Below are 27,801 nucleotides of genomic sequence, written 5' to 3' on the forward strand. Positions count from 1 at the left end.
CTCTTCCATTCCTAGATATCTATACAACTCCCCGGCGTCTAATTGGCTTAAGACGCTCCCATCCACTAATTCGACATCATCACCAGTATCAGAGCACTTACCCTCGCCAGATGTACGACCGCACACTTGTCCAACCCAAAAGACATTCCGACATCTCGTGTGTACTCTGCTACGATGTTGAGGGCCGCTTGTAGATGATCTTTATCAGCGCTATACAACTTCAGATCATCCATGTAAAGCAGATGGGTAATCGAATAGTTTCGATCACCCGGAGGCCCCACAGAGTACCCATGAGTTTTACGGAGAACAACAGATATAGGCAGCAGTGAAATGCAAAACAGCAGAGGGCTCAAGGAATCGCCTTGGAAGACCCCTCGTTTGTACTCTACAACTCCGGTTACGTGCAATGCGTTTCCACTTCCAATGTGAAATCGCGTTCGCCAGAGCTGCATTGTACGCCGAATACATTCCACTATTTCGGGATTGACTCCCAGGCATTTGAGTAGATATAAAATCAACTCATGTGGAGTTGAGTCAAATGCCTTGCGATAGTCAATCCAAGCCATTGACAGGTTGCGTTGATAGTAGATCGCATCTTGTAAGACGCATCGATCCACTATCAGGTTCTCCTTGCAACCTGACAGGCCTCTTTACTGCCACGTTGTTCATATATCTGTTGCCATACAGGCTCTATCTGCTGCAAGATACGGTTATTTAAAATTTTTGTAAAAATTTTATAAACCGCATTCAAGCAGGTGATAGGCCTGAAATTCTTAGGGTCAGACAAGTCACCTTTTTTAGGTATCAGTACGGTTCGCCCTTCTACAAGCCAGTCCGGAATCGGATCGTCAGCTCTAATGTATGATGTAAATATGCGGGCCAGATGGAGGTGGGTAGAAGTAAACTTCTTCCACCAAAAGACATTAATGCCGTCTGGTCCCGGGGCAGCCCAATTTTTGCTGCCATTTAGAGCTGAACGAACTTCATCCACACTGACTGCAGGGCTCTCTTCATCAGCATTCTGTCGACGGTGTTCCCGACAGAATACTTTGAAGTCGTGCAGAGCTGGAGTGTTGGCGTTCACGTTTGGTTGATCTCCATACAACTCAGTCCAAAAAGCTTCCACCCGCTCAGGTGTTGGATAATTCCCGGTAACATCGGTCTTTGGTGTCAGAAACCGTGAAGGGCTGGATCGAAACAACGAGTTGTCGACCAACCGCTTCAGCCTTTTCTCTAATGACTTTTTAGCAGCCACTAGAGCCCGCAATTTATTAAGAGACTCTTCCTTGATGACATGAAGAGTACTCTTGTTCAGTGTGTGATGACGCCACCGAAGTTCAGCAGCAATGCGCCGAATTCGGGGCGTGTATGTTGTTTGAGTTGTGTCGTACTCAATCACACACTGAATGCGGGAGACCTGTTTCCGGGACATGTCAATTTTCAAGCCAAGTTGTGAGATGCGCTGTTTCAACCTTGCCTCGATCGAGAGACATTGTCTCTCTCTCGGAAAAGCCGAAACTGCTGCACCATACACAACCTGGCTCACAGTGAGCAGGGTGGAATCCTCCAGGATGTTTGCACGGAGATCTTCGTTTACCGCGTCAAGCTGTTGTTGGGAGTAAGTTATCTTTTTAGATATACTTACTTGCCGTCCTACAAAGGGATTGTTGTTGTCCAAGGAGGAACGGCGTCGCTCTTGGTGTAGTTGCGCCGGAAAGGAAAGTCTATTAGACTGCCTTCTGTCCGGCACAAGCGATCTTCTATTTCGCCGAAGATGAGCGGCATAATTACGCAGGTGTTTGGGCGTAAAATGCGCTAGCTCCGGATGCATATCACTCCAAAGAGTGTGCATCCGGGCCATATAGCCGCTCACCCCCGGCTCGCTACGTTGGTAGCACACCAAGAGATCGACTCTCAGTTCCTCCGTCCACTTAAAGTAAGTCCTTACGGCGCCAGGGTCGTCATCATTCATCGGGTCCGGCGTGCTCCTCCCACCTGATGAATGGTCCTCATCCGAAAAGGACCGGTTGTGGGGAGCACTTCTGAGTTGGTATCTTGTGGTAACTCAGTTATTTCCATGCAGTGGGTAGTTGGCCCACTGCACGGGCTACGTCGTTCGCCTACAGACCTGATGTTATGGTCTGCGTTTCCCGCGATGCGCCGCTTGGAGGCCACGTAGCAAGCATCGCTTATTATTATTATTATTATTATTATTATTATTATTATTATTATTATTATTGACAGAGGTAAAGTTAACGCTGGAACTAGAGAAATCGGAGCTGGATTTCCAGTGTGGGAAGTGCAGAATTTCAGCATTAAGCCTTTCATTCTTGTCATTGAAAATGTTATACAAATAGTTGGATATTTTGCGGAAAATACCGAAGCCGTAAACATTATTTTATTTCTTATTTCGGTAAATAAGTGGAGAAATTTATCTTGCCTTACGCTGACTGATAGAAATCTGGTGGATTGACAATCCGGGTAGCAGCTTCGAGAAAAAAAGTGTTGGATCAAAGACGGGAGTTGAAAAATCGTTGCTGAAGTAACACCCCCTCCTACTATACTACCTCCTACCGCCTCCCTCCTTTATACGGCTAAACAATACGAACTGAAAATTAAAAAAGTGTAATAAAACTAAAAACTCGGGAGATATATCCGGGTACAAGCGTTATTAATCGTTCCGAGTGCAGTGTATCGTCACAGAACAAAAAATATATACTTTCTGTGGTTTTCTCGCGTTAACGTTTTTATACTGCATGCGTTTCGCACCTCGTTATTGCCAAATGTTATTTTTATCATTGTTTTTGCTTTTTTTTTGTGTTCATTAAATACGAGCGAGTAAAATATTTGCAGTAATTTGTCAGCTACATTTTTTTGTGTCACTTGTTCCAAAGTTAAATACAGAAGCGCTAGAGTTTTGTGATTTTTATAAATTAGTCTGTTCACTTTTTTTAATCATTAATCAAATTCATTATTATAATTATTATTTTTACTATTTTTATTATCGATATTGAGATAGAATGATGCTAAATAAAATTTATAATAAATGAGGCTTTTCAATTGATCGAGTAATTTTTTACCGACATGCAAACAAAATCGATTGTCTTAGCCAGCACACGCCAGTAATAAACTATACGAGTTGAACCAAGTGAGCGTTTATATGAAAACCGTTCGATGTCTAGTCAGTGAGGCTTCAGGTCTAGTAGACGTCAATATGTACCGTGATTCATGAACGGTCCAGAGAAAATAATTTTCTTATCCGATAAGTAACACAACTATTTTTATTTAACACTGTCATTTGTAATTAATGTTTCAGAGCGATATTTTGTAGCAGACGTTCTCAATGTCTGACTGTAACAAAAGCCCTCTACTTGAGTGCTTTCCATTAAATCGTACAATAGATATTTTCGGAACTATATTATGGTTTCCTCGAAGTTTAATATTCAGTTTCTGGTTGGCGTACATTAGTATCTTCTACCATCATTTATGATTAATAAGCTGTCTCATAAATGGTCACATCATTTCTCATTTGACAATATCGATACTCCGAAAGTGACATTTACTCTTCTTGGCTCTTTAGTCAATTCATGAATTCATTTTCTATTGATAATGTCACATCGAAGTTGATATATTTTTATATAATATGAAGCGATAATAAATAGAATATTGAGGTACAGAAATAAATGTCCCATTTACAAAATTATCTTACGATATTAATCTAATTAAAGTAAATTATAAAAATACAATTTTACACTAAAAAAAAATTTAATTTGATTAAAAAAAAAATATTTTTAGACTAAAAAATTATTTTGAATTAATAAATTTTTTATCGGATAATTAGTCAAAAATTCAAGAAAAAAAAAATCTTTAATTATAAATTTAAGAAAAATTTTTTTCTTGATAAGTTCTTTTTTTTTTTTTTTTTTTTTTTTTAGTGTAATAATTTTTAAATAAAATGTTACGGGAATTAAAATAAACTTGTCAGCGAGGCTGACAACATAAAGGCAATGCAACACTAACTACAAGGCATACTACATCACAAGGTCTCAGCGTATAATTCTTAGCGGTGAATGAATCGTGTTCCAGTGCAATCAATTCACCAATTCGCGTTATACCCACCAAAGTAGTAATGTAGCAAAAGTATCCATCACTACCTTCGATTCAATTAATAGTTACTGTAGAGTTTTTTTGACGAAAGTCGATAGTCACGCGATTTGAATAATTCCTCGGAAAAGATCAATGGCTTGGGCTTTCAATTAATTATCAGAAATTTTAGTTGAAAAATCTTAAATCTCCGGTACAATTCCTTCTCGCTTGTTAAGCCATCAATAGACTCAATGAAATCCCGATCCAGGGGAATTAAGAATCGTGTTGTAATCCGTGATCGTAATTCGCGACCGGGATTATCGGATCACCGGATTCGTTTCATCCAATCTGCTCCATCTTCCTTCTATTCATTTTCTTATCCTCTTCATACAAGATCTTTCTTTCAAATGACACCTCTTTTATTTTCAGACAGAGTTCTGACGTCAGTCGGTTCTCGTTTGTCAGATCATCAATTGTTAGTCACTCTGAAAAAAATAAAATCTTATATTGTGTCAATTTTATTTGATTCAAGAATTTTTCTTCTTGGTTTGAAAAAAAAATTTTGTAGAGCAAGAATTTTTTTTATTAATTTAAAATGATCAAATTTTTTTAATTCAATTTTTTTTCTCTTGAATCAGTTCTCAAAATTCTTGAATTAAAAAATTTGTATTGGTTTAAATAAATTGTACTTAATTCAAAAATTTTTATTTTTGATTGAAAAGAAGAAATTTTTGACTAAAAAGATAATTTTGAATTAAATAGAAAAATTTTTGGATTCAAAATTTTTCTGATAAATCAAATTAATTATTTTTTAACGCAACTTTCAAAAATTATTGCTCATTTAGAAAATCTCATAATCTTCAATTTAACTTATTTTGAGGTTGATTTTTAAACCAAACCCTTAGATCTTTTATCAGCATGCACATAAATGAATCAAATGGATTTGACGTGGGAGTATTTGTACAAGTATATTGTATACTCCCGACAGAAGAACCGCAGAAAATCTAAATGCTTTAAACTGGCTCTCTCTTCCCATTCCGATCTGAAATTGTTAACAATTTCTAAGGGAATATTCTTTTCATACTATTGGATCATTCCTGATACTTTGTAGCTCTCATGAAGTTGCTTTCACTGAATAAGAGCCGGGAGCTTCTGCATATAATTTTTTCTTCCATAGTTTATTTTATTTTTAAAATTTATCCCTGTACTTTGATGATGCGGTTGGTATGCACATAAAGGGCGACGGAATATAATGAGAGTCGCGTTACTCGATCATGTTCAAAGTGAATCTAAAGGGGCTCACTCACGTTGCGTGTCAGGAGAACTGAGCGAGCCGACTCTTTGTGCATACAATCTCCTTATAACATTAGACGGTCACGTAATACAATCTAACTCGCCATGTTCTCACTCCTTATGTTTATTGATTCATTATAAATAGCCAAGATACACTCATGCTCGAATTAATGACACCTAATTTCACTCTAAATTTTATTGTTATTGTTATTACCTGCTAAGTTTACATTACTAGCGTTTCGGCTCTCTTGAATTAATAATAAAATAAATCATACAAGTAATTTGTATAAAAAATATGACGATGAAAAGTAGAATTTTTGAGACTGCTGTAATTTTTAAACTGTTGAGTTTATGAAAAATTTATAAGAGACAAAAATTGTTAAAAATTAAATTTTATTTCTAAATAATTATAATTTAATTCAATTATTTTGGAAATTACTCTAATAATTGCAGAAATTACAAAAGTCATAATCGATAATATTCAAAAGAAAATTTTTTGAATCTTTAATAAAATATTTAGCAGTACACGGAAAAAAGTAAACTGTAATAAATAATAGCCGATTAATAATAAGTAATTAACCGGAATCCAAGTAAATTTTACAATTTATTTTTTTTTTCGGTGTAAAAGTCTAAATAAAAAAATATATTGACTTTAATTTAATTTAAAGGTTTTTTTTTTTTTTTTTATTATTTTTAAAAAAGTAACGATACTTATTTATTACCACCGAAAAAAGGGACCATGTCCCGATAATATAATACAATAATATTGTAAAATGAGATTATCACTGGGACAATCGCGGTCGCGTGCAAAATAGAATAATGGAATTTGTGGTGTGCGTTCGGCTAGGCCGCACATATCATCCGATTATGACACGATTTGCGGAAGGACTGGCCCCCAAACCACCAGGTGTATAATCGGATAAATCGCCGGACGTCGTACGTCGGATTGCCGGACCGAGAGAACCAACAATTTATCACGGTTTCGTGTATACATCCATCCAGGGATCCATAGCCCGGTGGATGCTCGATGTCGGCTGCTCCAAACACATACATCTCCCCGTCCAAGCTCCACCAGTAACTACATTCACGAACTGAGCATGCAGGAGGGTGTTAAATAAAATAAAGAGCTTGCGCAATATTGCCACGAACAAGTCTTTCGGGCTTGGCGCTAGTCGCCCCGGCTTTATTTAAATCCAATTGGCTCGGAATCCGGAGCCAAAATTCGTTGACGAGGCCCGATGGGTTTCCGGTCAATCGACACCAAATGTAGACCGATATACATATATATTGGATAGGACGAGGACGAGGTCTGGCCCTACTATCCAGAACGCGCTTATCCTACCGCCCAGGTATTAGCCGGATCAAAGCAATTATACACTGATTGGTTTGGGTCTCGTTTTGTATACTGATCGCCTGGCCACGGTACATACTCATTCTGGGAATCAAACACCACACCTCGTGGATTATATACATCGCTTTACTAAAATTTTACTCGCCGCCCTCTTTCTGCTCTATAAATAAACACAAGCCGGGGTTTTATTGACGCTAAAAAATATTCTGTAACCTAAAAACCGTCTGTGTTCTAAATTTTAAAAGGAAAATTTATTATTCATAACTATTAATTTATAATTTTGATTTTAAGTTACATTAAAGTTGTTTTAAAAAGAAATTTTTACATTTTCTCATCAATTTTAAAAGATTTTGTTGAAAAGTGTAAAAAAATTGAAAATTAAAATTTTTAAGAGGAGAAAAATTATTTCAAGGGATTTAATTTTCTCTATGATAAAAATTTGAACCAAGAAAATAATTTTGAAAAGTTTGTTGATTTTTTAATCAAATAAAAAATATTCTTGAACTAAAAATTGGTCTTTGCTTAAATTTTATTCGATTAAAAAATTTTTTCACTTGATTTAAATTTAAAATATAAATTTTTTATATTTGAGAATTTTTTTTTAAATTTCTAAAAGTTACAAATTAAAATATTTAAAAACAAATTCTTACCAATTATATAAAAACTTTCATTCTTTTTAAACAAATTAAATCAAATTTTGTCCTCAAGGTTTGAATATAAAATTCCAAGTAAGCTATAAAAGAAAGAAATAAATAAAATTGTACAGAATTGTTTTCAAGAAAATTAAATTTTTCATAAGAAAAGATTTTATCTACTTTATTTTATGATATCTCTTTTCCTTTGAACATAAATCGAGTTAAAAAAAAAAAAATAAACAATGAAGATGAATAAAAATTGAGCCTTGAAGATGAAATGTCTCAATAAAATAAATAATCATTAAATTATATGAAAGTATAGCTGATAAATAAATAAATAACTAGATAAACATTAATAAAAAGGTAAATAAAATAATAGCCAAAGAGAAAACAAATAACGGGGCTAATCAACTAATTAAGTGATGAATTCTTCAAGTCAAAGGACGCTACTTTATTTATTAGCGCTGAGTTAAATTTACGGTAGGGCATTCACGGTTTCGCCGTACAGAACCAAAGGACGAGGAAGCGAGACCAAGCCTGAGAAAGAGAGCTAGTAAACTCTGTTGAATTTTAAAGGGACCACCAGTGACAGCCACCCGGATCTGAGACACGTCCTCGAAATTACGTGACTCGAAGCTTCAGGCTCGAGGACTAACGAGCCAGCAGCACCTGATTAGGTTACCAGCTGAGTGAGACACCGCTATGCAACATGCAACTATTCCTCGATACAGAGATAGATCCAGGACTATGCTTCTCTCCTCAGGAAGCTCTACACAACTAAACACTCCACAGCATAGCTGTACAGCAGTATATACCGCGGTACACCCACCCCGGAGCACCTCGACGTCCGCTTAAATTACAAACTACGATAAACAACCCTTCTCTGCGCGGTCATAAGCGCTGTACTAGCCAATAACGTGATCGAGTGGTTTTTAGTTGGATACTACAGTTTTTATAAAATTATCCATTATCGCTTCGATAATAATTTATTGTATTATAAATAAAATTTTTATTGCAGCACTATAATAAATTTTAGGTTGAATTAACGAAATTTATAGGTGAATTTTTGAACGGTTATTTATTTGTCTACTTTTCTGTGACTGATGAATTGTTAGAATAATGGAAAAATTTATTTGGTTCAAGAGAATTTTATTATCTTGAAAAAAGAAAATTTTTTGATCAAGTAAAAGACTAATTTTTTTAATTAAGAATTTTTCTCCTTGTTTAACATCAAAATTAAAACATTATTTTAGGTCATAAGTTACGCTTGAACTTCCTTAAGATGATCAAACTTAAAAAAAAATTTTTTTATTCAAAATATTTACTCTTAAATTATAGAATAATCCTTGAACAAAATTAAAAAAAAAAAAGTTTTTATTTAAAATTTTTTTTTTATAAATCAAGTCAATTTTTTTTATAAATACAATGAACAAACATTTTTTTTCACGTCTAAAAAAAAAAAAAGGAAAAATCATTAAAAAGCAACAATATAAAATTTTTTTTACGTGAAAAATTTTTCAAAACTATTAATTGTATATACGTAAATACTATGATTGAAAATTGATGTAAAAGTTGCCCTATCATTCGAACAAATTCTTCTCAATTAGAACCATTTAACTCAGCTAGTTATAACTTATCACAAAACAAGATAAGCAACTCCTGAAATTTATCAGACTTACATCACAATCAGAGAAACACACTCGTTAACATGAACACGGTGAAAATTAACAGTCTTAGATCTTGCACGTACAATGTCTGACCTTATCTTGCTTCTCTACTCGGACTCGTATCGCCTCGCCCGATTTACACCGCGTGATAAATGTTAATGTACATTGTACGGAGCTATATAACTATATAATGTATAGGCAAAGGGGCGCGACACTGTGACAGTGATATATTTAAAAAGTTTAAATAATTCTTATATATGACTGGTTGAGAGTTCAAGTACGGTTCGCTCTATCAAACCCAATACATATATATATATATATATATATATATTTTATACTATACCTGGTAGTCCACTCCGGGCAATCTCTCACCCATTTTTCTCTGTCCTCAGTAATTCCTCGTTTGTCCGTTTTCCAGCGCGTCTATATTTTTATAGAATATAATATATAATACGTCAAACTGTTCTCCACTGGCCAAACTTTATAGTGCATTCAATATAGATTTATATATTTTGCAAAATAAAACTAAAATATAATCCCCTATAATACGTTATTTTAAATATAAATGAAAGAGATTATTCATGGAGAAATGAACTTTCACTGGCATGCCTCACTTTTTAAATTCAAAAACTCTGTCCATGGATAATCACAACAAAAACGCTCGTTTGATCCATTTGAATCAGTGATTACCGCAATTCGCGATATTGATGGCGAAAAAAAAAATTATGATGCCTTTTGTTAATTCATTGAACGCTGTTAATGGCTTGTGCAGTGGGTGGATGTGTGCTGGGATTAGGGCGAGGCTTTAGTCTATTGATAATGGCTTGTCTGGAATCACATCTTCAAGTTCCATTATGCTGAAGTGACTCTAGAATTGTTTTAGTAGATTGATTTGTGAGTCAACTATTAATAACTTTTTCAATTGTAACTCAATGATGATTGTTGTAATTGATAATAGCTTTGTTACTTAAATTATTATTACAAAAAATTAAGTTTCAAATTTTTTATGAATCAAACTTTAAGTCATATTAATTAAGAATTCTGAAATTAATTAAAAATGAACAATTCGATATTTTATTTCTTACAAATAAATAATTCTTAAAATATTTATTAATCTTATTACTAATTTATTTCCCAATAAAATTCTAAACGATCAAATATCTTCTTAATTTATTTATTAATTTCACATGACACAATAACCCTAACAGCAAAGCCATTTCTAGGGTTCTTTATAAATAGATCTACAAAAAAATAAAAAATTAAAAATAAAATATATCACTGATAGTTGATTAATAATTAATAATCATAAAAATTCAAGTATCACTAATTAGATTAACAAAGTTGGTTCCCACTATCGGAAAATAATATAATAATTCGCTCTTTAAAGTATGAATGAATATTATCCTCAGCGGGATAAACTTTCGGTGATTGAATTAAAAGAATCCGATACACCAGCTGAAGTGAAAAGTTTTAATTAGTTGAAAATTGGGGATTATTAAACCCGAATATTAATATTAATATAAATATAAATTTATAATAGAACAAGCGTATCCTTAATTATTAATACCCCAAACGCTGTAAATGACTTTCGGGACATCCTTGAGTAACTTGAAAATATACTATATACATATATAGAGATGTATATAACTGTAGTAAAGTTTCAAGTTGATTGAGTTTATATACTACTTAGTATGTGCATTTATACATCATGCAATATAATGTGATATAAAATAAGTAGTACATGAAATTATTAAACCGACGTATAGAAATAGCTGGCGCACGTGCTAATTAATAATTATCGAGCGGCTATAATTGCAAGTTGGTCCCGACGCCGAATGGTGACTGATTAATTTTGTGGTGAATGAACAATCGATTGATTAAAATTATTAAACCGAGAAGCTTAACAAACATGACTGTCTTCGGTTCGGAAATGGGTTGAGGCAGTAACAGAGATACAAGTGGTTAGTTGTTACTCCGACTCTAACTTTAACTCCAACTCTACTCGCATTACATCGAATGGGAATTAAATGAAATGGAAGGTAGCTTATAATGACACGGATCGATCTTCGACCACGGGAGACCGTCTGACCATTCGTTGAGGACATTCACGAGTCACGTCGAGCCACCCTCAAACGATCAACAACCGGAATATATACAAGGCAAGGCACCCTATTCATCACAGAGTCCGCCAAACTACATACAATTATTTGTTTTTCATCTTAATTGCTAATTTGTTTAACTCTCACGCTAACTTTTGATTCCGGGTTTGTTTGTTTGGAAATTTTAAATTTCGATGAAAATTGTTTTTCAATCGGATTCGCTCTTAGTTAAATTGAGTTTGATACTGTACATCGTCTTAATGGGATTTGTTTTATTTAGCTTCGGGGAGGTTCTAATTGAAAGTCAATTTTATTCGGCTCTATTTTTATAGCTTCTGAATTAAAGGTTCGCTGCTGGATAAGAGATCTAATTGAGCTATACATGCGTAATTAATGGATTTCCAATCCTAATCAATTCGATTAGTTGATGGACTATTGAAAGTGTAACTAGAAAAATCGTGGTAATTATTTAGAAAGTTTTTTAGATCTGATGAAAAATAATAATAATTAATTTTTTTAATATTTACCGCGTAGAAAAAAAATATTTGGTAGCCTCTAAAAATTTTTTTCTGCAACAAAGACACCCATTTTGTCAAAATAAATTATTTTCATACAATAAAAAAATTAATTTAATTAAAAAATAAAGATTATTAGATGACAAAAATAATTAAAAAATTTCTTAATTAAATTCTTAAATCAAATTAACTGAATCTTTATAAATATTTTATTAAATGCCATCAATAACAAATTATAAACTGTTTAAAGCATCACCGAGATTTATTGTTTCATAACCCCCGAATTCGGAATCCGTGTACCACACATGACACTATAAGTACAGATAAACACGTAGGTACATATTGTGAACGTGGAAGCAGCCACAAACCCCGATACGAATAATAAAACTCGCGACACATATGACCGATCAGATCGATCGATCCGCAGTGTTGCGTGCCCGAACGATCCCTGACATGCATAATTCATACTACGACAATTTCCGTTTTCGTTGCAGTTCCCGTTTTCAAGATTACATAATGTCCATGTATTTTTATTTATTTTATGGTGACTAAATTTCCAGGTCAATCTGTTAGTTGGTAAAAAAGCAGTCTCATTTGCTCATCCCCCTTCTTTGTATTTCTTTTTGTTCGCCGCTGAAAAGACAGTTATATAAATGCCCGCGGAGCTTTTTCAGATTCCAGAATGTAAAACTGCCTACTGTAAGTTTTATATTACAAGTATTCTTTGTTTTTTCTTCAGTTATTTGGTTTTTTTGGTCCCGGAGCCGTTTGCCCGGTCATCATCTCGGCTCGGTGGTTTTTCGCAGAGTCAGGGGTTCTGTGCTCCATGTCGCTCGCTTACTCTCTTTGTCCTGTATAATATTCCAAGGCTGAGTGTCTGTATGTGTCGGTGTGTGCGGATCTGGATCTGGAGCAGTGCGATAGAAGTGTATGGTGGTAGTGCCGAGGCAAGATATTGGCAGACAGCCATGTTGTTAACGCTGAGCGAACGATGGACGGTGCTTTAGTCTTTCTAGTTGGTGGATGGTTGAGATAATCGTTCAATTGCTTTCTCGTATCTTTCCTCGGGGATCAGACAATACGGAAAAATGGATTAATACTCGGGAAATATTTTATTTTATTTGCATTGATACCAGGCTTATTGCAAGTATGTATTCCAGGGAAATTGACTTGATTTGAAAAGAAAATTCTTGAATTGACAAGATTATTTTAAGAATTTTATTATTCTGGAATAATTTTGGACCAGAAAGTTTTCTTAATTTAAAATAAATTTTATTTTATTCAAAAATTTTTGTCTTGATTCAAACCATAAAACTTGAAAATAATTTTTTTAATTCCTTTTTCTGGTAAAATAAATTTTTTCATGGAAAAAAAATTTTTTTTTTTAAATATATAAAAGTCTAAATTTTAAATAAAACATTGAAAATATCAAAAAAATTATTTTGAAAGGAATTTAATTTTCTTTAATGATAAAAACTTGATTCAAAAATACAAATCAAGAGTTTAAGTTAAATTTTCAATGTTTAAAAAAATTGTTTTTAAATTGTAATAATTTTCTTTAAGTCAAAAAACTTTCTTAATTTTTTAAGGGTCTCTTAATTATTAAATATTAAAAAAAATATTAATTCGACATCAAATGTCATTAATAATGTACATTTAATCTCACCCTCAAATATTATCCACTTGAAAACTGCCGAGGAATTTAATATTTAAGTGTATAAATTACGGCATAATTGCAATTAAATTTCCAGATGAATATTAAATTGAATTCTCTTTGAATTTTGACAGTCAGATTATTGAATTTGATTGTGTTGATTGAACATTGAATTAAAAATTAAATTCCCTTTCTACCGAAATTTTTCAATAGCAGAAAATTTTATTTGAAAGAAAACCTATCGAATGTATCGTTTGAAGCTTTGTAACGTGTAGCCAATAGTATTTTATTCATCAGCTCGGGTGACAAAGGGCCGAATTTGACTGGCGACCAAAAGGTATATGGCCCGACAACACAAAAAGGAAACACAGGAGGATTGACAGAAAAGTGTGGAAAATAGCTGACGAGGTGAAACAGAGAGTACGGAAAAGGCGAAAGAATGCAACGATGGGAAACAACTAATAAAAAACCGATGCAATAAAAATCAATAAACTGGCTGCAGCATAGACGATTATTAAATTAAATCATATTGTTGCCAAATAATTCAATAGAACATACCCAGAGGCAAATAAACTTTTTAAAAGTTTCTTTATAGCCGTATAACGGGAACTTTTCAAAGCCATTCATAACCTCTGAGAGCGGAGAGACGGCGACGCTAAATGTATAATGTAATAATTTATTTTTGATGATGACTGTGCATTACAATTGTGCTGGATGACAATAGAACTCCTCAGTTCCGAGCTCCAAGCTCAAGTGAAGGAACTGCTGGCTTCTACCGATCACAACTTTGATCTTTGCACAAAGCTTTCAGAGAATAGACACATAACAAGTAAAATTGAGATTCTGATTCTGATTCTAATTCTGATTCTGATTCTGATTCAAATTCAAATTCAGAATCAGACTTGAACTTTACTTAAACATGTCTGCTACAATTTCTCGGTTCGTTTACCGTGCAATGCATAATTATTAATTAATTTAATTATCGAGTACATCTGCTGCCGAGAATTAACTATTATAGCCGGTGTATTCTCTCGAAATGAACTTTTCAATTTACATCTGATTTTAGACGAAAACAAGTTAATCGGGTTAAGAATATTAAAGGATGATTTTATTTAAAGATTATTTTTTTTTTTTTATATTTAAAACAATAAAAAAATTATTAATTATTTTTATTTAAAAAAGAAATTTGATTTTCTACAACTTTGAAGTCTTTCAAATTTTTTTGTTCAATAATTTTGAAATAATTTCTTACATTATTCTTATTTAGAAATGAAATTTAATTTTCTACAACTTTTGTTTCTTATAAATTTCTCGTAAATTTAATATTAAGCTCAGTAATTTTTTTTTTTAAATTATCTGACGAATTTACAACTCAAAGTTTAAATTTCCAACAAAAAAAAAAAAGTAATAAATTTTTTGTTTCAATATTTCAAGCGAATTTCAATATCAAACTTCTACAAATCATTTTTTTAGTAGTTCGCAAGTTTTTTTACGCTTTTAGCTGACTTTATCAAGAGAGTGAGCGCGAAAAATCAAATAAGAGCCTTTTTGTAGAGAATTAGATTTATCTTTAGATTGAAAATTTTTCCCAAACTTAAGTAAATAATTTTATTTGGACTTATTATGCCTTTTTGGAATAATTATTGTCAAATTATGCCGAAACAATAATTGGAGGTCGCGCAAAAGTCAACTGACGCTAATGACAGTAGAGGAAAAAAGGGAAATAAAAGTTGAGCAGAGGTAAAAATAAGTAAACCCTCGTAGCGCAGAGTATCCACAGGGGTTTGTTACCGCTGAGCGTCATTTCCATTAGCGACGCGCGTCGCCGGCGGACGCTCTTGGGCTTCCGTGTAATTAAACCGCGCGTCGGGAAACCGCATCCGGTGCACGTTTTCCTAAACCCACAGATTCCCAATTAACCCCCGTTACGAATGTATAATCGCCGTTGTTATTACGTCATTTGTCCTTGACAAAAACACCGAAAAGCAAAAAATAAAATAAAAACCATTTCTCCTCTGAACTTATTTCATTTTTTTCCGAGCGATTCAAATTTACGACAACATCCCGCACAATGCGAACCGGTAAAAATACTGCTGCGAGGTTCTATTCCGCGCCGACATTCAATTCTCCTATTATATATCCACATCTAAACAAAATTTAACAGCACAACAGCACAACAGTGCACTGCGGCTATGCGTGTGCGTTCGAAATCCATACTAACAATTAAAGGAAATAGTATTATATCTTCTATCGAGCTTTCCATCCCCTTTCTTTACTTTCTCATCCAGACATAACACACTCGTGACTGTTTATGAGACAAATCTGATTTATGTGGGACCAACTTTAAATACAAGTTTAATTTATACTACCCGTATTATATTTTGTTCTACCGAGCGTAATAAAGCACTACTGTGATTGAAGGATTTAAATGGTTTGTTGATATTTTTTAAATTTAATTTTGTGAGTATAAATTTTAAATATTTATTTTTGAAATTAATTTATTAATTTAAGAATTTTTTTTTTTTAAATCAAATAAGAATTTCTGCAATAAAAAATTTATTGATTTAAAATTCTCATTTCTATAATTTTTACAAAAAAATTTTTTCTTTAAAATTATTAAAACAAAAAATGAATATTAAATAGTTTAAAACAAATTGAATAAAAAAAAAAAAAATGCACTGAAAAAAGTCCCAGGAATTAAAATAGCAAAGATATAAGTTTAAACGTCCAGTGGATCCTTAAATTATGGATCCACATAACTTACAAACTATCAAAAGAATATAGATCGTAAATTTTTATCGCAACTTAATTCGTTAGTCAAAAGTTACTTTTTTTTATTACTATTTCCACTAGTCATTTAAAATACGTCGCCATAAAAACTATTTTATTTTATAGCAGTACAATAACCTCCAAGAATCTTTAATGGCAACAAAATGAAATAATAACAACAAAAATGAAGAAAAAGTGAAGAAAATTTGCTGAACAGGTGTACTACACTGATAAGATTTTATTTTAGTTGAAAGCCATTTTCTATCGACAGAGCGTTCAATTCACTCGTGACGTAATTTTCTCCTGGAAAATCTAATTTGTGAGAAGAAAAGGATCTTTTATGTGTGAGGAATCCAATGGCTTATTCGCGAAATGAACTCGTTAACCCCATATCCAGAGCATTTATATAACCTAGACCCAGACAATTAAGAATTCCACTACAGCCTCATTATAATCCTCAATATAACAATTAATAATTACAATCAAAATTCTTCCAAAAGAAGACGGGGCAAGTAAAAAAAAAAAAAAAAAAAAAAAAAACCCAAGAAACATTCAGTCAATTATTAAAAGGAATCTCTATTGAACTTGCTCTGATTAATGGAATAACCTTCAGGCTGTAGTTATTAATTGACTGAAGCTATTCACAGTGCAGTGTGCTCAGTAAACAGACCTTCGTTTTATTAAGAATAAGGAGAAAGAAATGTATTAATAAAAGTGAAAGGTACATCAACTTCCGATCGGAGTGAATAAAATTAAAACATTTTTCATTATTCACTATTCAATTATCGTAAATTTTCTCTAGCTCTAAATTTTTTCCCTGGTTCGTATTCTCATGATCATCGATCATCGCCTAACTTATAAATTATTGCTCACAACACTGCGAATTTATTATTCTTATCAGCGTATTTCTTTGCTTTGATATACTCGTTTTCTGAGTGGACTCATTTTATTTATAAGCATTTGTCTTGGAATTGAATATAATCGATTGGAAATATATCTGGTCACGATTGATTATTTTTGAAATATTTTGATTTTAAAAAATTTATTTATTAAATTGTCTGCAAAGTTTTTAATTTTTTTAAAAAAGTAATTATTTTTTATTATGTTTCCGGAAAAAAAATATATTTAACACCTTAAAATTAATTTTGAATGAAATTTTAATAAAAGCCCATTTTTTGCATAATAACATTTTTTTAAATTTTTATTTCAAGGTTCAAAACTTCGCTGTAAAAGTAAATATAATTAATTAAAAAAAAAAAAAAAAAATAAGTAAAGTCCCAGTTTTTTCCAAATTTTGTCTATTTTTTTCTAACAAGTATTGCAAAAAAAAATCAGGATGTAGAAAAAAAATTATAAAAATAATTTTGATGGATAATTTAATGTTAAAGATTAAAAAATGCGATAATAATAACAGACTTTTACAGTTCAATAACAATGCGCTTAAAACTTATAAACTTCCTGGTAAAAACAAGCAAAAAATAAATTGATACCTTTTACCAGAACAACCATCGCAATCCATCAGAGATCTTTAGTAGTCACCGGTGGTAGGACACGTGGAAATTTTGACGCCAGCGTCGGATTAAACCTCCCGGGACAGTTGTGAAAAATGAAGAGGAAGAATAACTGTTAGATTATTTTAATCTATTCTTTTGGCGATGCGAACTCCATTCGTGAAGCAGACCGAGATCCGAAAGACGGAATTTAATCTACGGTCGTCTCGAGTCACGCGTTTGCACGTCAGACAACTAAACCGAGCAGAATATAAGTTTTAACTCTCTCTTCCCGAGGGAGAGGGTGAAAACTCGGCTACTGTTATTCTTGTTCTTCTTATTCTTCTGGTGTCGGATGAATTGCTGCCGCGAGATACTCGGTTGTCTTCAAGAATGATCACTTCTTCTCGTCCGAGGTATAAAATCCCGTGAATGCTTGCCAGGGGTGAGCGGATGAATTAATTAAAAAATAAATCGACTATTTCAGGGAGATTTTTAGTGGGCGAGCGTAAAACAAATGCACTCGGTTTATAGTTACAAATTCGTCGTGTAAGAGTTTTCAGTCCATTAATTTCGAGATAAATCTACGGGAGTTTGTGTACCTAGTACACAGTACACTGAGAGCTATCCCGAAGTTGGAGGATAAGAGGGATAAGAGGGAGAGCAAAGTTATTCGAGTGTAAAAGCCAGGCCGCGCTCTGTTGGGCATCTTATCGCTGTTAGTGAGAAAATTGAGAAATGAACAACTTGTGAGGAATAAAAAGTAAAAGTTATCCTTCTACTGGTTATACACATATTTATAAGCTCAAACTTTGAATTGTGCTTTAAATTATGTGTTGCCAGATAAATATTTTATGTGGATTAAGTTTAACGACTGACAAGGAAAAGAAAACAAATGGCGGGTGGAGGGTTGCTGGGGATTTTATAAATATTGTAAATTATAGAAATCCTTGAACTTACGTCGCTAGGTTCACTTATCGCCTATCGGCTCTAACTCTTCTACTCTTGCTTTCTGTAAGCCTGTTATTTTATGTCTAGAGGAGACATAATATAATTATAATATGTGATATCAAGATATCGATTAATCGACAATTTTTATTTATTAATTTGATTGATAACTTGTAATTTTATTTTTATTAGTTATTCAGTAAAAATCGATTTTTATTTAAACGATTCGCGAACTTTTAAGTCATTCGTAATTTATGATCATGAATATTGAGTTAGAAAATCAAATTAATATTTTTAAGAAAGTAATTGAGGAAAAATTAACTTGATTTGTGGAGAAAAATTTTAAATTAAGAAAATTGTTTTGAAGATTTTTAATTAAAGTTAAAAATAATTTTATATAATTTCATTGATAAAAAATTTAATTAATTAAAAGAAAAAAATGTCAATTAAAAAAATTATTTTTCTGTTTTTTGACGACTTTTAAATTTTAACAGCCCTAAAGTAGTGAAAAAAAAATTTAATACAAACTATTTTAAATTATCAATTCACAAAAAAGTCTTTTCTAAAATTTAAATAATTATTTTTATCAAGAATCAATATCACAAGCCAAAAAAAATTCTACAGAATGTGTCAAAAACAAGTGCCCAATAAACAAAGTACCCCAACAACGTCGTTCCTCTAAGAAATAAAACTCCTCAATAAACTAACAGCCCCACAAAGGAAATAGCTAATAAAAAATAATACCTCCGGTTCTTTACAAACAAGATCCACATAACAGCATCAGAGTGTTGTATGGATTCTTTATCGAGTCCTCGGACTGTATAGTTGGCAATTTGGAGATCTCCAATAAAGTCTCGAGGTTGTTTCCGGTTTCGAATTGGCATTCACCAGGCATCCCCGGCGCCAACCGCTAATGTATAAGTACTTTATGTCTATATATAAATATCAATATAAACAAGATTGGAAGTAAGCGAAATTGACGATATAGATAATATAGAAGAAGTAAAGGGACGAAGAGCTGGAGTGGACCGAGGTGAAATTTATCGGTCGGGAGTTTACTGATATGAAGGGACTATTGGCCGGTGGATATGTCCAGAGAACAACTGGAGCTTCTCTGGTAGTTCTCTGTTCTCTGTTCTGGGTACTGGGTTCGTTGGAGCCACAACAGAACAGCAGAATTCGCGCTTATCGTTCTGCAAACTGTAACCCATTATATTCAGAGGGTAGCGAAACACCCGATGCATTTCCGGTTATTCCCCAGTGGGAGTCTACAATTCTATACAACTAGTGCTCTCCTGCTATATAACATAATATGGTTCTACATAATGCTGCACCATGGATGAACATTCCCTGTGCTGTTGGACCTGGAACTGTAAATGTGTGTCGCTGTTCGCTCTGAACTAACACTGGGCATTGTCAAGCAATTTGACAGGCTCTTGTTTCGTTTGGGCTGCTATAGTCTGTCGGTATTGTGTATGCACCGTGTGTGGGAGTCGACCGAATTACATTTCCGATAGATATTACTACCTTCTCACTGCGATCCACCCGACATTTAATTGAGAGCAGAAATAAAGAAGCTCTTTGGCGCATTGTTATCACAACATCCACAACAACCCCATTCCCGGTACGTTTTATAAACAATATTCACTGTTAAATCAATTAATGCTTTTAATGTGCAGTATCAATTTTGTCTTTCATTAATTAATATTCCAGGCAATGTTTTATTTATTAACTGATGGTTACTGTTTGCTGGCTGTGAATCGACTGGTTGACCTGGAATTAATTTTTACTGGGGTTGTTTGATATGGCTATTATTTTTTTATGAAGGATTCTGTTTGTCTGGAGATGATTTATTCATTTAGTTGCTCGAGAGTTTTTTAATTATTTAAGTAGGAGTCTTGGTTATTAAGTCAAAGGAATTAATTAAAAAAATATGAAGGAAAAACATATAATATATTTTATAATATAAAATATCTATATAAAAAAAAATTACTTGAATCAAAAAAATAATTTAAAAAAATTTAATCTTCTTGATTTGAGTAGGAAAATTCTTTAACTAAAAAATTTTTCTTGGTTTACAATACAATGCAATATTTTTTCAATATAAAACTTTTTTAAAAAATATATAATAATAATAATAATAATAATAATAAAAAATTCTTCTAAAAAAAAATTAAATAAAATTTTAAAAAGAAAATTAAAACTATTTCCAACATCATACTTTAAATCCATTTAAACCGGAGCTTCAGGTTCAGATCCCTTCACCCTTTTACCCTTTACCCTCTACCTCCTACCTTCTACCCTCGGACCAGCACGAACGCAAAAACGGTACAAAGTAAAACGTACGCTTTTGAAATCCATAATAAACGCAGGGTGTCTAGACGCGAGTTGATTGTGAGCCAGAGGAACAAATTTTAAAATTGGAATTTTTTTATTCTAACTTAAGCTCTTTATTGAGGGTTTGATAAAGTTTCAGTAAAACCGATCTCTACGTGACCGATAAAAAAAAAAAAAAAAAAAAATATATATATATATATATATATATATATATATATATATATATATATATATATATATATATATATATATATTGCGAGAGGCAATAAATGGACTTTACACCCGATACGTTTTTTTATGGCTGGTCCTTTTCCTTTGATCGGCGATCCCTGCAAGCTCCTTAGCTCATGACGTCTAATTCCAAGGCCGCCGGCGAAAAGACGTAAAATAAGTTTGCTATAAAATAAAGTGAAAAAAAAAAAAAAAAGTCTGATACCTCCGGCGACAATGATAATAAAAATAATAAGAGCGAAAAGTAAAAAAGTAGAACTAGACGTGGGATGAAGATTTTGCAACGGTACGTGTTCTCTTTTGATTTTCTCGCCCGTCCTTTGTCACTGTTTTCTGTTTTATTTTTTCCACCTTCCACTCTCCCTCCCCCCTGCCCCGTTTATTTGCTACACTTTTGTTGTGTCTCCACTTTTCCTTTAAAATAAAAACCCAGAAGTTAAATCTAAGGCAAACAAAACCAATATTGTTCCTCGAATTTATCCAAAAGCACGACGACGTGTTCAATGACATTTCAAAAATTTATTTGCCCACAGTATATATGTAATTCGTAGCATATTTGCTAAATATTTTTATTTTCCTCCCAGCTTCCATCTTTAAAGTTTTATCGATAAAATATGCGAGGCTTTTTCATCTTTTGTGATAAGTCTCATGCTCACACTCATAACCCTTGCCGGTTCATCTACCAAAGAAGACTTTTATCTCCGTATAAAGTTAAGCAACCGATAAGTGAAAATACAAAAGCTTCCAATCTCCCCCCCCCCCAGATTGTTATCCCCAGCTGCTAGCTATAAATTTATTTTTTACTAAATGTCACACAGCTCTTTCACTGAAAAAAAATTCTGTCGTTAATCAATAAACTTATTCGCGATTATTTATTGCTTACATACGAAAAATTACGTGGAAAAAATAATAATAGCAGCCTGCAGTCATTATATTATATATGGTATAAAAATTACAAATTTTGAATAGAAAAATTTTTAATCACAATATAAATAATTAAAAGTTTTGAAATAAATTTTAAAAATAATTTTGCTATTTTAGAATTAATTATCAAAAAAACTATTCAAATTTTTTATATAAAAAAGTAATTATCACCAAAAAATTATATCACAAATTTACTGGAAGATTTTTACTAAAATTAAGAATTATTTAAAAAAAATTTCTTTTAAAATAAAAATGTGCCCGTCATAAAATTTTGCTTATTTTTTTAATTTAATGACATTAAAATTTAGAAAAAAAAATAAATAAATTTTATGAAGCTCAAAATTAAAATCTATTTATAATTTTTCTAAAAAATTAAAAAAAAATTTTTTTATTATTCCTTAAATTATGTAAAAAAAAAAAAAACGTATAATTTTAATTAAATATAACAAAAAACGTAACAAATATTTTTTTAAACAAAGCCGAAATAATTTTCCATTATTCTTATTCACCTGCTCTAGAGGTTTATTCAAAATAATCCAATAATAAAATACCACCGACGCTGTAACTACCCACTTCATGAACAGACAAATTTTTTTTTATTGTGTCTATTTTCCGACCACCAATAGCCACTTTCACATTTAAACCATTCGCAGCTTTATATTTACAGTTCCCGGACTATTTTCACGTACTTTAGTTCTTTCCCGCATAAATGTCGGCGCACATTCACAAAACACAAACAGAAAACAAGGGCACAGACATTAAAACGTTGACGTAGAATTTACACACCCACAACCGAAGCCCGCATGGTTTTAAAGCCCGCGTATTTAGCGCCGGAGGCGGGAAACAAAATAGATATATAATATATACATGTATATAGACTGCCAGATTTCAAACAAAATCACGCTCAAATGATCGACTGCTATTTAAATGTTTCATCCTGTTTTGCTAATACCAATCTGTCAGATTTGTTGCTGTTTATTAATAAACAGAATTCATTAAATTTATTAACATTATATGGATAGTAATGACGTTAAATCCAACGAGAGAACTGAATAATTAATTTTCTTCATTTCACATTTTCTTTAAATAAAAAGCTCGTTTAATATTCTTGCAGAATTTATTTTTTATACACGAACGCTACAAGGCGCTTGGGTATACATTTTTAAGTTTATAATCTTCAATAGTAATTTATTATTTAAATTTTCAAAGGATTAAGTGAAAAATTGCAGTCATTAATATTTTATGTTTCAATATTATGGAATATAAAATCATTAAAATATTATTTAAAAAGCAGCTACAACTTATAACTTAACCCCGATAACTTTCGACCCATAAAACTGTCAATTAATTTCTGATTTACTTGTAATTAATTAAAACATATTCGTGTATTCATAATCGATCCTTAAATTTTTATTTTTATACGCGTTAATCCCAAGTTTTTCATGTAAGTTAAATAGAGTTACATTGTAAATTTTTTTTTTAGAATAAATCGATATTTTCAATAACATCCAAAAGCAATTTTTTTAATTAAAAATTTTTTCAAGTAAAAAGTAAACAGTAAATACAAACTTTTACGAATCCGCGAAAAAGTCTAATAACTATTTCGAGTAAAGTTTATTTTTTTAGAATGTAAAATATTTAAATGATTTTTTTTTAAGTAATAAAATTATTAATTAAGTTTTTTATAGAATTTTTTAATTACAATTTTCATTAAAATTTTTTTTAGAAGACAGTAAACATATTAAATTAAAAAAAAAATTATTATTATTATTTTTAATATGTCCATTAATTTGTTCGTAGCAGAGATCCGTAATTTGATAGTTTATAATTTGATTAATGGGGTCTTTAGTGTTATATATAGCAATCGAAATGAACCGTGGGATATCAGCACATCGACTGTACGTCTATCAATCTATAAGCCCTCTACATACACACAATCTATTTTTACAAATATACATCGTGTAAGGTATCGATTATTATGGCGAATCGATTCGCCGCGCAATTGCTAAGTCCTCAATAAATCTAGTTTCCTGTCTCATAGACTCTTCCTAACTCGGATTCCAATGTTGCAAACTCTATAGATATACCCTCTGACAGCATTGGAGAATTTTTAGATTCCATTTGGGGCAATTGACTCCCACGCTCACACGTCACCCGCAAATAATCCAAAATTCATGCTCTCTATTTCGGTTTCTGTGTCACACAAACACTATTATTTATATTTTTTGCTTTTATATAGATCTTTAAAGTTTAAAAAATTTTCATTTCAATCTTTCTTCTTCTTTTAATAAGTCGATAAACTTAATGGTTCAGTACAACAGTTTCTCAAAGTTTAAGCGCTACTTTATATAAAACCATTTATTTTAAATTTCTTTTTATTTAATGGGTAAATTCAATTGAACCTTAAATTTTATGGAAGAACAGATGAATTTAATTATTTAACAAAAATTAATAGACATTTTTTTATTTTTCTGAATCAAAATAATAAAATTTTTAATTTTTCCACACAAAAAAAAATTTTTTAAACCAAAAAAATACAAAATTATATTTCTAAAAAAGTAAATTAAATAATTATGTTTTGCTAATATTTTTTTTTAATTTTCCAATTGACCTTTTTAAATTGAAAGTTTATAAAAAATTTTTCCCTCCCCAAAAATATTTTTTTCCATCCAATAAAAGATTGATCATTAATTCTCTCAGAAATTTGAAACCATTTAAAAAAACTTCCGAGTTGATTGCGATTATTGATCATCGGAACTCCAAACATTCAAATCACGAAGCGTAGAACTTCTCTGGAATTTAATCCCCAATTAAAAAATATTATTTACAAATCGCGTATTTCTATTATCAAATTAAGCCGATCAATTATTTGGATTCTCATCTACACTCTCGACGAGTAGATAGGCTCTAGTTTCAGTTTCAGTTCCAGTTATCCACCAGCGGTATAAAAATAATACGATCCAGAAATATCGAGGTTTTCGGCTGCAGCAAATACGTGGCTCTGAAATATTAAAAAAAAACCCGATGGAATTTATTTAAACTGGCACCTCACGTAATATTTCCGCGGATGACGAGAATGCTTAAAGCCGCTTTCCGGTTTATTAGCCGATGCCTACACTACTTCACACTGCTCGCGTACTACCGCCGAAATAGTCGCTGGAAAGTTAAACTTGCGGCTTCCAACAATGCGTAGATATAATTTCCTTTTTTTAAAATAAAATTTTAAATACTTATAAATTGTGTACGGACGAATCCGTCGGACCGCTCGCTGTCCACTGAAATATCGGAAAACTGCTTCGTCGACGCATTACTTTATTCCATATTCGGCTCTATATAAGTCCTCTGCTATACATATACATGCTGTACACATATATGGGCTATAAGTACAGTTATAACGAGTATACTCTGTCTACATTCCACTTCTGCGGCATTACACACCCTCCAGTTTACCTCGCGGGTATATTTAATATATACGTACGTGTGTTAATATATAGTGTGTATTTTTTTTTTTGTTTTTTTTTTTTATATAGATATACACAGTGATCACGTACAGTGTAAACGTACTTTGCCAGCCGTTCGGTCATTTCGCTTGGGCGAAAGAAAAAATATAGGACAATGCATACTCCGCAAAAAAACTAACGCCCTTACTGTCTTTTTTAAGCTTTTTTTCACTTTTTTGCTTACGGCATTTATTCTACCGAGTGTAAATTTTATCTCGCGTGTCCTGTGACTGGCTGGCTGCTTGCGTTGGTGTATTGTATGTGTGTTTTATATTTTGTATATGTAATATTTTCTCACTAGTTTTTTAGTAGACGTGACGCTGAAAATCGTAATTTAAGCTCGCTATTTTTTTTTACGCTTAAAATAATAATGTTGGGAAAATTTGAATTTAAGGTTCGAGGGGCGGGTGTCAAGAGGGTTAAATAAATAAAGTAGTAATAGTTTTTTGTACTGATAAAAAAATTAACTCGATTGAAAAAAAAAAATTTCACTATAGAAAAATTATTTAATTTTTTTTTAAATATAACATAAAAAATTTCTATCATTACATTTTGAGAACTTTAATAATACATTAATTAAATTGTGAAAAAAAAAAAATCTATCAAAATTATTGTTAAGTAATATTAAATCAAATAGATCGTGTATTTTTAATTCTCTATAATTAAAATTCTTTCATACAATTCTTCTCAGTCTCTCCTTAATCAATTTTTCTAAAGAAATAATTAAAATTCTTATTGGAAAGAAATTTCTTCAACATTGAGGATTAAAAATGTAAATTTATTTTAAATAAATCATTCCTTTAAAATTTTCAGATTCATAAATAATCAAATGATTGTTAATTAGTGACTTTTTCAAGCGCTGGAAATGAATAGAATAAAAAATAAATTGAAATCCATGTAGGTACAATCAAACATCAATAATTAACTTTCCGTTTAATCGCTGTTAATATTAAATTTAAACGTCCATGTTCTTTTCACAAATAGTAATTCGTCCATTTATTTAAAATAAATTCTTAATCAATTCAAAATTAATAAAATTATCTTATCTAAAATTTTAATTTTATATAAAATAAATTTTATAAAATTTTATTTAATAGTTTTTTAATTAATTAATCAAAAAAAAAAAAAAAAAATCCGCGATAGGAACACAATTGAAAACAAAGAATTGTTTTCAATTTCACCTCATTTATCCTGAAGAGTTCCTGTTTAATGTGTAAATAAAATTATGCGTGAAATAAAAATCCTCGAATAGAAGCTGCAAGCTCGATTAAAAGTCCTATTGTTCCTCTTCGCGGGTGTTTCTTTGTTCCCAGTTCCAGGTTCTAGGTCGTCGTATCTTTATTGCCGGAGGAATTACGGCGGTCAATTAAAAGACTCGGGTAAAGCTTGTAGGTATATCCTCTCATCTACTGGAGTAAGAATATTAATCGGGTGCATCTGTTGCCAGAACTCGCGATGTTGAATCAAAAAAAAAAAAAAAAAGAAAGAAAACAAACTCCAAGTTAGCTGCGTATATTATTCAGAAACTTTAAAAATAGACCAGTAAATAAAAATAAAATAATTATAAAGTACAAAGATGTAAAAAAGTTGGGAGGTAAATTTCTCAGCAGAGTGAGTAAGGTGCGGTATTAAAAAAAATAACCGTAGATAAAAAAAATAAAACTTATGTTTATCTGATTATTCGCGTTTGTTGAATACAGACGTTTTCTAACCATTTTATTTTTTAATCAGTTGCAGATGAGAAGAAAGATAAACACGGGGAACTGCAGCCAGTCGTAAGGGTGAGTGGATATTTTATTTTATTTTATTAAATCCATTCACCGGTTAATGAAAATACAGAGTGAAGCTGGAAAAAAAAAATAAAAATAAATAATTTTAGACTCTGTCGACAACGGAGAAAAATTCCCGAGAATCTGAACCAAATTACGAGGACGAGGATGAAGAAGAAGAAGAAGACGGAGAACCGGAAGGAAGAGAGCACGTAGACGAGTACGAGGAAGAATTACGAAGCATGGCCGAGTCCCACGAAGCCATGTCCAGAGACGAGAGACGCAACTCCTCGGACAGCCTAGCCAATCCCCCCGAGGCGGGCTTTAGTCCGGGGATGGTGTCCTCCAGGAACTTCGACTCCCAGGAAAAGAACCTGGAGGAAAGTTCCGACGAGAGCATGACCTCCAACGAGGCAATCAGCGGCGAGGTTACCGGCCCCGCGCAGGCAACTATCCCTTTTAATTTATTCCCAAAGTTACTTGTGGTTATTAACTTTTATTTATTATTCATATGGATCTTTTTACTTTTTATG

The 27,801-nt window shown here is 32.0% G+C and overlaps 1 protein-coding gene across 5 annotated transcripts in view; it reads left to right on the forward strand.

The window, feature by feature from the left end:
- The window catches only part of LOC141530944 (uncharacterized), a 140,203-nt gene that overhangs the window by 102,177 nt on the left and 10,225 nt on the right, over positions 1–27,801 (forward strand). For all 5 annotated transcript variants that reach the window (XM_074248344.1, XM_074248346.1, XM_074248345.1 and 2 more), the window contains 2 exons: positions 27,231–27,280; positions 27,379–27,714. In XM_074248344.1, the coding sequence (XP_074104445.1) occupies positions 27,511–27,714 (204 nt within the window). In that variant the 5' untranslated portion in view covers positions 27,231–27,280; positions 27,379–27,510. The remainder of the gene's footprint in view (positions 1–27,230; positions 27,281–27,378; positions 27,715–27,801) is intronic.

Source organism: Cotesia typhae, unplaced genomic scaffold (genome assembly GCF_013202065.1).
Source record: "Cotesia typhae breed Kobodo isofemale line unplaced genomic scaffold, CoteBio_Ctyphae contig_5, whole genome shotgun sequence".
Lineage (NCBI taxonomy): Eukaryota > Metazoa > Arthropoda > Insecta > Hymenoptera > Braconidae > Cotesia > Cotesia typhae.